The sequence below is a fragment of the Mastigoproctus giganteus genome, chromosome 8 (assembly GCF_048544385.1).
Source record: "Mastigoproctus giganteus isolate SK-2022 chromosome 8, ASM4854438v1, whole genome shotgun sequence".
NCBI lineage: Eukaryota > Metazoa > Arthropoda > Arachnida > Uropygi > Thelyphonidae > Mastigoproctus > Mastigoproctus giganteus.
This window is the reverse complement of record NC_143582.1, coordinates 213768512-213780615: the sequence shown is the minus strand read 5'-3', so window position 1 is coordinate 213780615 and position 12104 is coordinate 213768512. Positions and strand designations below refer to the sequence as shown.

General features: G+C 34.6%; 1 protein-coding gene across 1 annotated transcript in view; it reads right to left on the bottom strand.

The window, feature by feature from the left end:
- Window positions 1–12104, bottom strand: part of LOC150082254 (TGF-beta receptor type-1-like) — a 468537-nt gene that overhangs the window by 42712 nt on the left and 413721 nt on the right. Inside the window, exons 4-5 of the mRNA XM_090380077.1 lie at window positions 11483–11709; window positions 5857–6087 (exon numbers count right to left, since the gene is read on the bottom strand). Coding sequence (XP_090236203.1) covers window positions 5857–6087; window positions 11483–11709 — 458 coding nt within the window. The remainder of the gene's footprint in view (window positions 1–5856; window positions 6088–11482; window positions 11710–12104) is intronic.

The following is a 12104-nucleotide window of genomic DNA, read 5'->3' as shown; positions in this document are numbered from 1 at the left end:
TGCTCATTCCAATGGAAGCAATGCAAGAATCACTTTCACCTCTGCCTGCAGCTACTGTTAATTTATTAGTCTGTGTCTCCCCCTCAAGCTACCAGTTTTCCGATCCAATAGAATCAGCAAATATTTTTCCACCCTTCTATTTAAGTGTACCCAATTCCTGTAGGAGCAGTCTCTCCTGTTAACAAGTACAGCCCATGCTGAGAAAATTCTACCCCATGAGCCTTGCAAAATCTCTCCAGGGCTAAATTGATTGACTAGGTGCTCATCATATACTCCCTCCTATTGAGTCTGGTCATTGCAGACACTTTCAAATTTGAACCTAACACAACTTTTTTTCAACTTTACCCTGTACTTGCTAAATAAGTCTGCAGATCTCCTACTCTTAATGTTATTAGTGCCAACAAAAAGTTGCACCCTTAAAAGTATCTGCACAAAAGGTTGTACCCTTAAAAGATGATATCTGCTCTACGACCTCATCAACTTTTTCCCCTGTCAGATACACCATGGTACTATTCCACCTATCCTTTTTGCACATACACAATATATTTCCCATTTATCTGGCAATAGAGTCACTGACAACTAGCTCCTGTGGGACCAGTACATTCTGCCCTGGGGGTTGCTGCTATGTTGCCTGATGATCAAATGCAAGCTCTGGCATTGATGTGGGCAGCTGAGAGCATGATGGGCCTCCCCCTCAATTTAATTCCTTCCAAAGCATCCATCCTATTCTGCAAGCTGTCATAAAGTTTCATAACAATACTGAGTTGGCACCTAATATCCTCACACTCCTTACATCCCCCCTTGGCAATATCATGTCCCATTCCTGATAGCTCTGCAAACATCAAACAAGCCGTACATCTCATAATGCTATGATTCGGAGGACAACTACCCCCCCCTTTCAGTTCTTCCCAGAGCCACAGCACTCCCACTAGCTTGAGCCCTTTGCTTTGCTGCTCTGGTCTGGGGCATGATTTTTGCTCAAATTCAATATAATTAAAAATACTACACTAAACAAATATATCTGATGGAGTAACTATGCACCAGTTATGCTATGAAGTTTGCATTATTTATTATATATATAATTAAAATTCAAATGTTCTTATCGTTACACCAGTTATGCAGCAATAATACTACTTTTTTACAAGTCTGTGTTATATGTATTAGCCATTATTATCTATCTATACATTATAAATGTTGTCCTCCTAGTGATATTTATTCAAGCCAATGGGAGAAGAGGGTGGGGCATTTACATCATCACAAATGCACAGGTAGTAGTAGTAGTGGCATGTGATGCAAGAAAGCAAGTGTATGAGCTTATGTAGCATCAGCCCAAAAAAAAAAAAAAAAAAAAATCACACCATTCCCTCCAAATGCCTGTCCAGTTCCTCCTTAAATTTATTTAACTTATCAACTTCCACAACGACAGATGGAAGTTTGTTCCAGCAATTAACCACCCACTGGCTAAAGGCAAATTTCCGCACATCTATTCTACATCTGTCTTTTCTTATTTTGAATTTATGCCCCTTTAGGTTCGTAATCTGAACAAGTTGAAGGAACCCATCAGAATTCAGCGTGCTCAACCCATTCAAGGCCTTATACACCTCAATCAGATCACCGCGCAGGTGCCTAGTCTCCAGCCAGAGGCGGATTTAACAGCGGGCGCACCGGGTGCACACCCCGACTTCTGAAGGGCCCACGCAAAACCCCAACAAATTAGTTGAACATATTAGTTCAACTATAATAATATGTTCAACTATTAGTTCAAAACTTTGTGATTATTATTATGCTATTATTAATTATATTATACATATATTATATTCAAATTTTATTGGAAATAAAACATTAATAGTACATAATATTTTTTATTTATTTAAAAAAATGATTAACATGTATTTTTATTTTCCCTTTCTCTCTCTGTTTTTTTAAGGATGCCCAATATTTTCTGCTGAGCCCGGGGCCTCAATTGACCTTAATGCGCTCCTGTCTCCAGCCATTGCAATTGGCAGAACTTACGTTTCTCTTGGTAAGAGGATCCCTTCATTCCCCTCACCAATCTAGTTGCCCTTCTATGTACACGTTCAAGCAAATCTACATCCTTCCTAAAATGAGGCCTCCAGACCTGTACGCAGTACTCAAAGCTTGGCCTGACCATTGCCTTATACAGAGGGACAATCACCTCCTTTTCCCTGCTAGCAAAATTCCTATATATCGTTGACAAAACCCCATTACCTGCCCTGGCAGCCTGTATGCACTGCTCAGAAAACTTCATATCTGACTGCACAATTACTCCCAGGTCTTTTTCATTTTCTACCACCTTAAGTGTAGTACCACACAGTTGGTACATTTCTCTGGGGTTACTTCTACCCATATGCAGTAGTTTGCATTTGTCAAGGTTAATCTTCAGTTGCCACTTCTGAGCCCATCTAGGTAAATAATTACACTGTCGTCTTCCACTGAAAGACAACTGCCACCATAACGTTCACCAACCTCATGCACGTGCTTCACTGTCTAATACATGAACTAATGAGACTTGTGACAGAGAAGAAAAATGCATGGGATGCATATAAATTATCAAGCGACTCAGAAGCCTATGGCAGACATAAGTTAGTCTGCAATCAAGTCACAAAGGAGGTTAGGCAGGCAAAGGCAGATTATGAGAAATCTTTGGCAAAAGATGCTAAAAAAAACAGCAAGGATTTCTTTACTTATATAAACTCTAAAAGGAAGGGGATGAATCTGATTGGTCCACTTGATATCGATGGTTTGACTGTTGATGATCCTGCTCAGATAGCAAACAAACTGAATAAGTATTTTGCATCTATATTCACACATGAGGAGCTATTAAGGTTTGAAAATGGCAGAAGGTTATCAAATTGTAGCAGGGTACTTAATGATTTTGTAATAACTGAGAGCAAAGTGGAGGAGAAATTGTTGAAGTTAAACATAAGAAAGGCACCTGGGGTGGATGGGATCTATCCAGTTATATTAAAGGAGGCGACAAAGCAACTAAGCAAACCCTTAGCCATAATTATGAGAGCATCCTTGGACTCAGGGGAGTTCCCCACGGACTGGAGATGTGCAAATGTATCCCCAATTCACAAAGGGGGATCAAAGGGTAACATGAGCATTTATAGACCAGTTAGTTTAACTTCTGTTCCGAGTAAAATAACGGAGTTTCTGGTTAAAGATGCATTGCAGGATCATCTAGACAAGACTGCAGCAATAATTCAGACACAGCATGAGTTTGTTAAGGGAAAGTGTTGTCTGACAAATTTGATAGGATATTATGATATGGTTACAAAGGAACTGGATGCAAAATATAATTTTGATATCGTATATTTGGATTTCAGGAAAGCTTTTGACACTGTTGCGCATGGAAGACTATTGTACAAATTGGAGCAGAATGGTATTAAGGGTAAGTTGCTACAATGGATAAAAGGATGGTTGAGTGGGAGAAGCCAGAGGGGGGTAATTAATGGGTGCTGCTCTTCGTGGACTAATGTTATTAGTGGAGTCCCACAGGGTTCGGTGTTGAGTCCTCTTTTGTTTTGTATATTTATCAATGATATTGATGAAGGTATATCAGGCTTAGTGTCAAAGTTTGCAGATGACACAAAGGTTGGCAGGGTTGTTAATGACAGTAATGGCAGTGTGCTATTGCAACAGGATCTAGATAAGTTGAGCAGATGGGCTAAGAAGTGGCAACTGAAGTTTAACCTTGACAAATGCAAAGTACTGCATATGGGTAGAAGTAACCCCAGAGAAACGTACCAACTGTGTTGTACTACACTTAAGGTGGTAGAAAATGAAAAAGACCTGGGAGTAATTGTGCAGTCAGATATGAACTTTTCTGAGCAATGCAGACAGGCTGCCAGGGCAAGTCATGGAGTTTTGTCAATTATATATAGGAATTTTGCTAACAGGGAAAAGGAGGTGATTGTCCCTCTGTATAAGGCAATGGTCAGGCCAAGCCTTGAGTACTGCGTACAGGTCTGGAGGCCTCATTTTAGGAAGGATGTCGATTTTCTTGAGCATGTACCGAGAAGGGCAACAATATTGGTGGGGGAATGAAGGGATCCTCTTACCAAGAGAGGCTTCAGTTCTGCAAATTGCAGTGGCTGGAGACTTGGCACCTGCACGGTGATCTGATTGAGGTGTATAAGGCCTTGAATGGGTTGAGCACGCTGAATTCTGATGGGATCCTTCCACTTGTTCAGATTACAAACCTAAGGGGACATAAATTCAAATTAAGAAAAGAAAGATGTAGAATAGATGTACGGAAATTTGCTTTTAGCCAGCGGGTGGTTAATTGCTGGAACAAACTTCCATCTGTTGTTGTTGTGGAAGTTGATAGGTTAAATAAATTTAAGGAGGAACTGGACAGGCATTTGGAGGGAATGGTGTGATTTTTTTTTTTTTTTTTTTTGGCTGATGCTGCATAAGCTCATATACTTGCTTTCTTGCATCACATGCCACTACTACTACATGATGATGCCCGATATCATTTGATGTTCCATTGTAATCTCAGCTGATGAAGGGATCTGATATAGTTTATATATTTATAAATAGTTTAGTATTTTGTAAATAATTTAAATATTTGTATTGTTTGTATATATTTTAGTCCTGCTCTTTTGGAAGCAACAATATTCCTCATGCATTATGGAACCAAAAGCAGAAAAAGCAAAAGGCCTTTTCCTTAGTGACCTATGTAAACACAGGTAAATAATTACATAATGATATTTATTCCACCTTGAGAATGCTGTGTAGTGGAGTAGCCAATGAGAGAAGAGGGATGTGGGTCACGTAGTACAGGTGGGCGGGGCAATTACGTCACTACAAATATACAGGTAAATAATTTCATAGGTCATTTCCTGATTAGATATTGATCAGTACGTTTCGACAGATGTGTCTTTTATGTAGAAAAGATATGACTTACTCCGTCATACCGCTACATTTTACGTAGAAAAAAATCTTGCATGGGTTCGCGAGCAAAGTGAGGAGGGGGTGAAGTCCCCTAGTATATTATAAATTTAATTATAATATATAACAAAATTATCCAACTAATGGCAACCTAAGTGATTTGAACTTAAGAGCTACCCATTTACCACAATTAAAACTTTTGAATTCCCCTACCACTCACTCTCTAACAATGGTGGCAAGATTCGAATAACACAAAGGTTCTATGTGTATTAAGTAGTAACCTACAAAATCTCTAGCTAAATTAAAAAATAAAATAGCGACCATGACTATAAAGCTACTTATAGAGTATGATTTAATATGACAATCTGGTCAATAAAATGGCAAAATTCTTCAAAAACCTATCCATTTCTTTGAGCTCAAAATTCTTTGACTTGCACATGAATACTCTCCAATTAATCCTTATTATCCTAATAAACAGTTGCACAGGCATATGGAGTGAGCAGCATGTGCACAGTTTTGGGATAACTCTCATAAGAGTTATTGTTCAATTTTTTTTTTTTTTTTTTATTATTATATAATACCTGTAATATATGTATATTTATTTATTTATTTATTTTTTGGAACTTTAGACAGAATTCCGTATGACTAATTATAAACAAAATAACTGCATGAAACCCAATGATTAGTATTTGAAAGGTTTTATTTTTATTTTATTCATTTATAAAAAACATAAGAACAGGAATATTTGTTATTATTACAGGAGCAAGTATACCAAGAATAATTTATTAAGACCAGACTTTATGCTAAATCAAAATGTGAGGTTAGTCAAAGTTTGTTGTTATTATGAGCACTTAAGGTGGGTGTGCTACATCTTTTGCATCTATCTATAGCTGGCTTTCCTTAAAACACCTGTAATATGTTTAATTAGATAATTACCTTTGTTATCAGCAGCAATAAAACCCAAGATGTTATCATGCCTCAGCATCACAGTCTGATAGATTTCGACTTCACGAAACCATGAACGCTCATCTCGTGAAGAAAATATTTTTACTGCTACTGCTTCACCCCTCCACCGACCTCTCCATACCTCCCCAAAACGGCCTTTCCCAATGACATCTACTAATTGAATCTGGCGAGCAATACTTCGCTGAACCAATAAAGGAAGACCTAGGTCAGAAATAACATTCCTAATTTTAATAACTGCATTTTTATTGCATAAAATAGCTAAGCAATCATCATAACTTAAAATAATTCCAATACATTACATACAACTTTATCTATCAGTCACTGTTAGGTAGGCAGATATTCAATTCCTCAATTACTGAGCTATAGGCCATAATTAAGCTGTATCAAACTGCTCCTCAGTATGAGTAAGCAGACAGCTCTATTTGTTCTTAAAATATTTTGCTCCAGTTGGTCTTAAGCCTATAATTCACATGATTATTGATATATATATATACATGAAAAGAGATACAGTAGAACGTCGGTTATCTGGAATAATTTGAAAGACTGGTTTTTCTTCTTATTTTTTTATTTATTTTTTTTATTATTAATGGTAGTATTTGAGACAAATGTTTATTATGCTATGAGAGTATTTCTGTCTGTTTTTTTAAAATTTTTTTTACGTTTTATATCTGGTGAAATGAATTAGGACTGATGGGTTTTCTCGGAAACCATGAGTGATATAGTTTAGTCATTCGATTCCGTGAACCTAAGTTTCCATGACATATTTTGTTCTCTCCATTTCATATTATGTTTAGTTTAGCTCCAGATTTGGTAAGAATAATATTGACCCGAAACTGTGAGATTTATTATTTTTCTCAGGTTTTTTTTTTTTTTTTTTTTTTTTTTTTATGGTAAAATGTCAACAAAAAGAATGGGCAGAAAACCAGGAAGAATGCAATATAATAAAATTGATATTATTAAGGAACTTGAGATATTTAGCAAAAAACAATAGGTCACAACTACAAACAAAACAAAAATCGATTGAACATTATTTTAAAAATTGCTTTAAATTTTTTCCACATAAAGTTTGCAGTAAAATACATATCCGAATATACATACATATGTAAATTTGCAAACTTTTGTGAATAAGTATTATTTTTTTAAAATTAAATAAATTCATTTTTTCACACTATTTAGTCTTTTTCTTTTACTTTAATACATTATAACAGAATTTATTTAATTGTAACCTTATGTTCGATTATCCGGAAAATTTGCTATCTGGAAGACATCTAACATTAATTATTCCGGATAACTGATGCTCTACTGTGTATATATATATATATATATATATATCCAATATTTTAAATTAAATAAAACAATACATAAGCCAGTAGTATGGCAAAAACTGTAGAGCGAAAATCAACATAAAAATAACCCAAATAAACAAACGAACGAAAAAAAAAAGGAATAGACATAATAGTAGCCCGATAACCCTTGTATAATTTCGAGTTTTAAATCCGATTAATAAAAACTATACAAATTTTAGAATAATGCCAATTATATAATAATTTATCGGTACCCCCCAGAGGTACCAGTTCCGAAAGACGTGAAATATCACCAAAAGAGGGTTAAAGGAACTACCAAACGATAACAAAATCAAAATAAATTAAAATAAAATATAGACTGACCATTATGCCCCATATCGACAGAGGACCACGAGGCCAAAAATAGTCTATATTTTATTTTAATTTATTTTGATTTTGTTATTGTTTGGTAGTTCCTTTAACCCTCTTTTGGTGATATTTCACATCTTTCGGAACTGGTACCTCTGGGGGGTACCGATAAATTATTATATAATTGGCATTATTCTAAAATTTGTATAGTTTTTATTAATCGGATTTAAAACTCGAAATTATACAAGGGTTATCGGGCTACTATTATGTCTATTCCTTTTTTTTTTCGTTCGTTTGTTTATTTGGGTTATTTTTATGTTAATTTTCGCTCTACAGTTTTTGCCATACTACTGGCTTATGTATTGTTTTATTTAATTTAAAATATTGGATGTATTTCAGCTTCATATGGAGGAATTGCATGTCGCTGCCTCTATTGAACGCCTAATTATTTATTTATTTATTCACTTTATTATAATTTAATTTATGTTAATATTTAATATAAATCAATGATAGTATATATATATATATATATATATATATATATATATATATAGAAGCAATATAAAAAAAAAAAAAAAAAAAAAGCAAAAAATGAGTGAAGAAACAAATAAATAACAGAGACAGAGAAATGGAAAGGTGGAAGAAATGGAAAAGTAGTAGAATGGAAAGGTAGAAGGAATATGTATCTATATAAATCTATATAATATGTAAAAATTTTGAAAAATATTAAGTATGGGGCAAATACAGCCAAAGTTATAAGCTAATAAATAATAAATTTAAACTGGTGCCACCTGACCATGCTGAGGCCAAAAAAAGTGTGAAATATCACTAAAATGATAGATAAACCAACCACAAAAGAAAAATAGATATAGGACAAACAGAGCAAGGAACAAAAAAATAGATGACCATTGCATCCAATCTCGTCAGGGGCCCCTGGATACAACAGCCATGGACATTACTGCATTTCAAATGTAATGCAAATTACCACAACAGACAGATATATATATCTTTTCATAAAAGAAAAAAACCAATGATACATACAATTTTAATAGTAATCCAATTAGCTGCATTTCTGAATTATCATCTGGATTTCTCTCACTGACGTTAATCTCATGGCATTCAAATGTAATCATGCGTGAAAAATGCTAAGGATAAAAAAGTCACAGTCATGTGACTTTTTAATGTCACAGTCATGTGTCTTATATTAATATTTGGCCTGATGATAGAATTCCAAATGAGCATTCAAAATTACTAACAGAACTGAATTAATTCAGTTCTGTTAGTAATTTTGGCTGTTCTGGATTTTAAATTTGTATTTTCTTTCAATGTTAACACATCCGTCCTACAGAGGCAAAATTATAAATTTTGCTCCTTTGATCATGTGGGCCATTCAAACAGCTGTTGCACAACCCATATATTTAAAAACCATACTGAACCAGCTGTCAACACTCTGTATGATAGTTCCTAGCCTTATGGTAGTCTCCTGTCAGAGATTTTAAAGGCCTCTTCTTCAATGAGGGCTGCAATTAGCTGAATTCAAGCATTTTCTTAGATGCCTTAAACTTAGTGATTTCACCTGCTCCCATTAAAATATTTCTTTTATAAATTAATATGTATTTCAATGTGTTTAATTTCAAAAATTGAAATACAATATACTTCATACCTGGATTAGTGAGATGGTTCATCCAAATTTATTAAAAAAGTGCTTGATAAAAATGATGTCCCCCCAAAAAAGTGCAACCCCCATAGTGTCGCATTTCACACTTTAGTAATCTCTGGATTGTGGGGATCATTCTGATTCCACTGAAGGCTAACAGCTAGTAATTGGTGACTTAGATACAGATAATGTCATCTATAGTTCAGTCTAAGTTAGTAATATCTTTTTAAATTATACAGCAACAGTTTGACCAGGTTAATCCTTTGTATATACATGTATATAAAAATCTAAGACAGTACCAAGACAGCTATTTCAAAGCTCCTGGCTTCTTATCAGCTGGTAGGTAGCCTCTATTAGTCAATGCAGCTGAACTGTAAATAAAGTATTTTGCCAAAGTGAACAACCAAACAGGGTATGGAAGCAAGACTTCCATTTAAATGTATAATGACTATTATGTGTACCTTTAATGATACGACTGGGTTGGATTTGCTCTATGCAAGTTTATTCACCTGTTCAGGTTATTCCATACAGTTTAAAATTATATTAGTAACTTAGCAAAGCTATAGATAAGAGTATTTGTCTTTAAGTTGAATATAAGCCGAATCCTCAGTGGTGAGTACTTGACATTGGTCTCAGTGGGAGCAGAATGATTCCCATGATTGAAAATTGAATGCAGTAAAGTGTACAAATATAGGAACTTTGTAAGTAAGGAAAAGGATGCCATCATTCCTTTGTATAAGATGACAGCTAGACTGCATTCAGAATATTGAATTCAGGTCTCAATTCAGGCCATACTTGAAAAACAGACACAGAACTTCTAGAAAGAATTCAGAGAAGTAGAACTAGATTGGTAAGGGGAGCTAATCGATGTCCATATTAAGAACAGCTTAAAAAGTGCAGACTGCAAAGCTTATCAACTAAACATCTTTGGATGGAGAACTTATTGATATATATAAGGCCTTGAAGAGAATCAGTAAAATGAATGATGAGGTATATTTTCACTGGCAGAAGAGAGAACCAGGGAGAAAAAGTACAAAATTTTAGGGTGTAAGAGAAGGCTAGATCTCATGTTGTTTGCTTTTAAGCAGTGTTTTGAAGAATATTGGAAGAATTAATTGCTTGCCACAGTGGTTGAGCCTGAGAGTTTGGTTAAGTTCAAAACGGAACTGGATAGGCACCTTTTGATGAGGGGGGGGAAGGTATGAATGATAGATTTCTTTTTTTTTTTTTTTTTTTTTTTTTGGCAGATGCAGGACAAGCCTGCTTCCATACATCAATTAGCCATCATAAAACTAATGCTGACTTCAGTGTTGAAATATCTCCCTACAATCCTATAGTTATTGCACTGCACATGGCACAGCAGCTCAGCTCTATAGCAATCATTATTCTATGTTTAAATAGCAGTTTTACTTCTATACACCACCTAGCTGTTCACCTAGATAAAATATTATATTCACAGTTTAGTGTACATTTGCTAACAGAGAGACAACGTGCTAGATGAGAAGCCAGTAGCTTTGAAACAGCTCTCCTGGCAGTCATAGATTTTTTCAATGTATAGATGATTCACCTCTTCACGTAATGCTATACAATTTAAAAAGATGTATTAACAACTTGGGCAGCACCCTAGATAATGGTATTTGTCTCAAGTTGAACACATGCTCAAGTCTTAGTGCTGAGTACTCAGTGTCAGCAGTCATCAGTGAGAGCCCCCTGCAATCCTACAGCATTGTACATTGCAGGGCAAATGCAGCCCAGTTCTATAGGTTAAAGGCATACACAAAAGTCATTATGTGTTTAAATGTAAGTTTAAATCAAAACAAAATCAAGCAGTGTATGTCAGTTTTATTTCAATGCACCACTTGGTTGTTCACTTAGAGAAAATTCAATATTCATAGTTTAGCACAAATTTGCTAATAGAGACTACCCACCAGATAATGAGAAGCCAGTAACTTCAATGCGGCAGTCCAAGTTATTATCAAGCAGAACTGTGGATAACAGTATTTATCTCTAAGCTGAACTTAAGCTCAAGTTGTAGCACAGAGTACTTGGAATGGTCTTCAATAGGAGCAGAAGGATAACCACAATACAAAATCAAATGCAGAAAAGCATAAATTTTATTTTAACATACACATTTAAATGAAATAAAATTTCATGCAAATTGTACTTTTCTTGATGCTCTTCAGTGCATATGTAATATAAACAAATTTTAGCTGCATACCTTCAGTAGAAATAAATATCAAATTTAAAAAAATTAAAACCTTATACAGAATAAACAATAATTAATTACCAGAGCCAGACCCAGACGTGGTCATATCCATCATATCCTTAAGAGTATGTCCTATGCCTATAGGTTCAACATTCTCTATTCCAGCTTCTATATCAATATGGTACCTTCTTAGTCTTAGTTTCTGTTGCCAAACAGAAGCTCCAATGACAAATACAAAACACACAAAACAGACAGGACCAGCAATTATTATTGCTAGTTCAACAGTTCCTAAGTGTGTTCCAGCTTGACTTACCTTCACAGCTAAAATGGAAAAAAAATTACAACACTATTAGAGAATGTCAGTTTGTATCAAATATTTTATTCTTTATATACCACATGCATTATTAATGGTAACTCTCCTGCAATGTGTACATTTTAAATAAATAAAATATTAAATGTTTATATATATATCATTTTTTCTCACATACATATAAGAAAATTGAGGATATGTAGAATTTACAAAAGTGAATTACAATACTCTTAGTGTCATAGATTTGTTTGGGTCTAAAAAAAAATCTTTTATTAAAATTAAAATTGCTTTACAGTCTTTGGAATTTTAAAATTTCAAAGACTGTAATTTTTTAAATAAGCAGGAGAGAATGACAGGAAGAAAAGTTAGTTCAGTCAGTCCGGAGTTTAACAA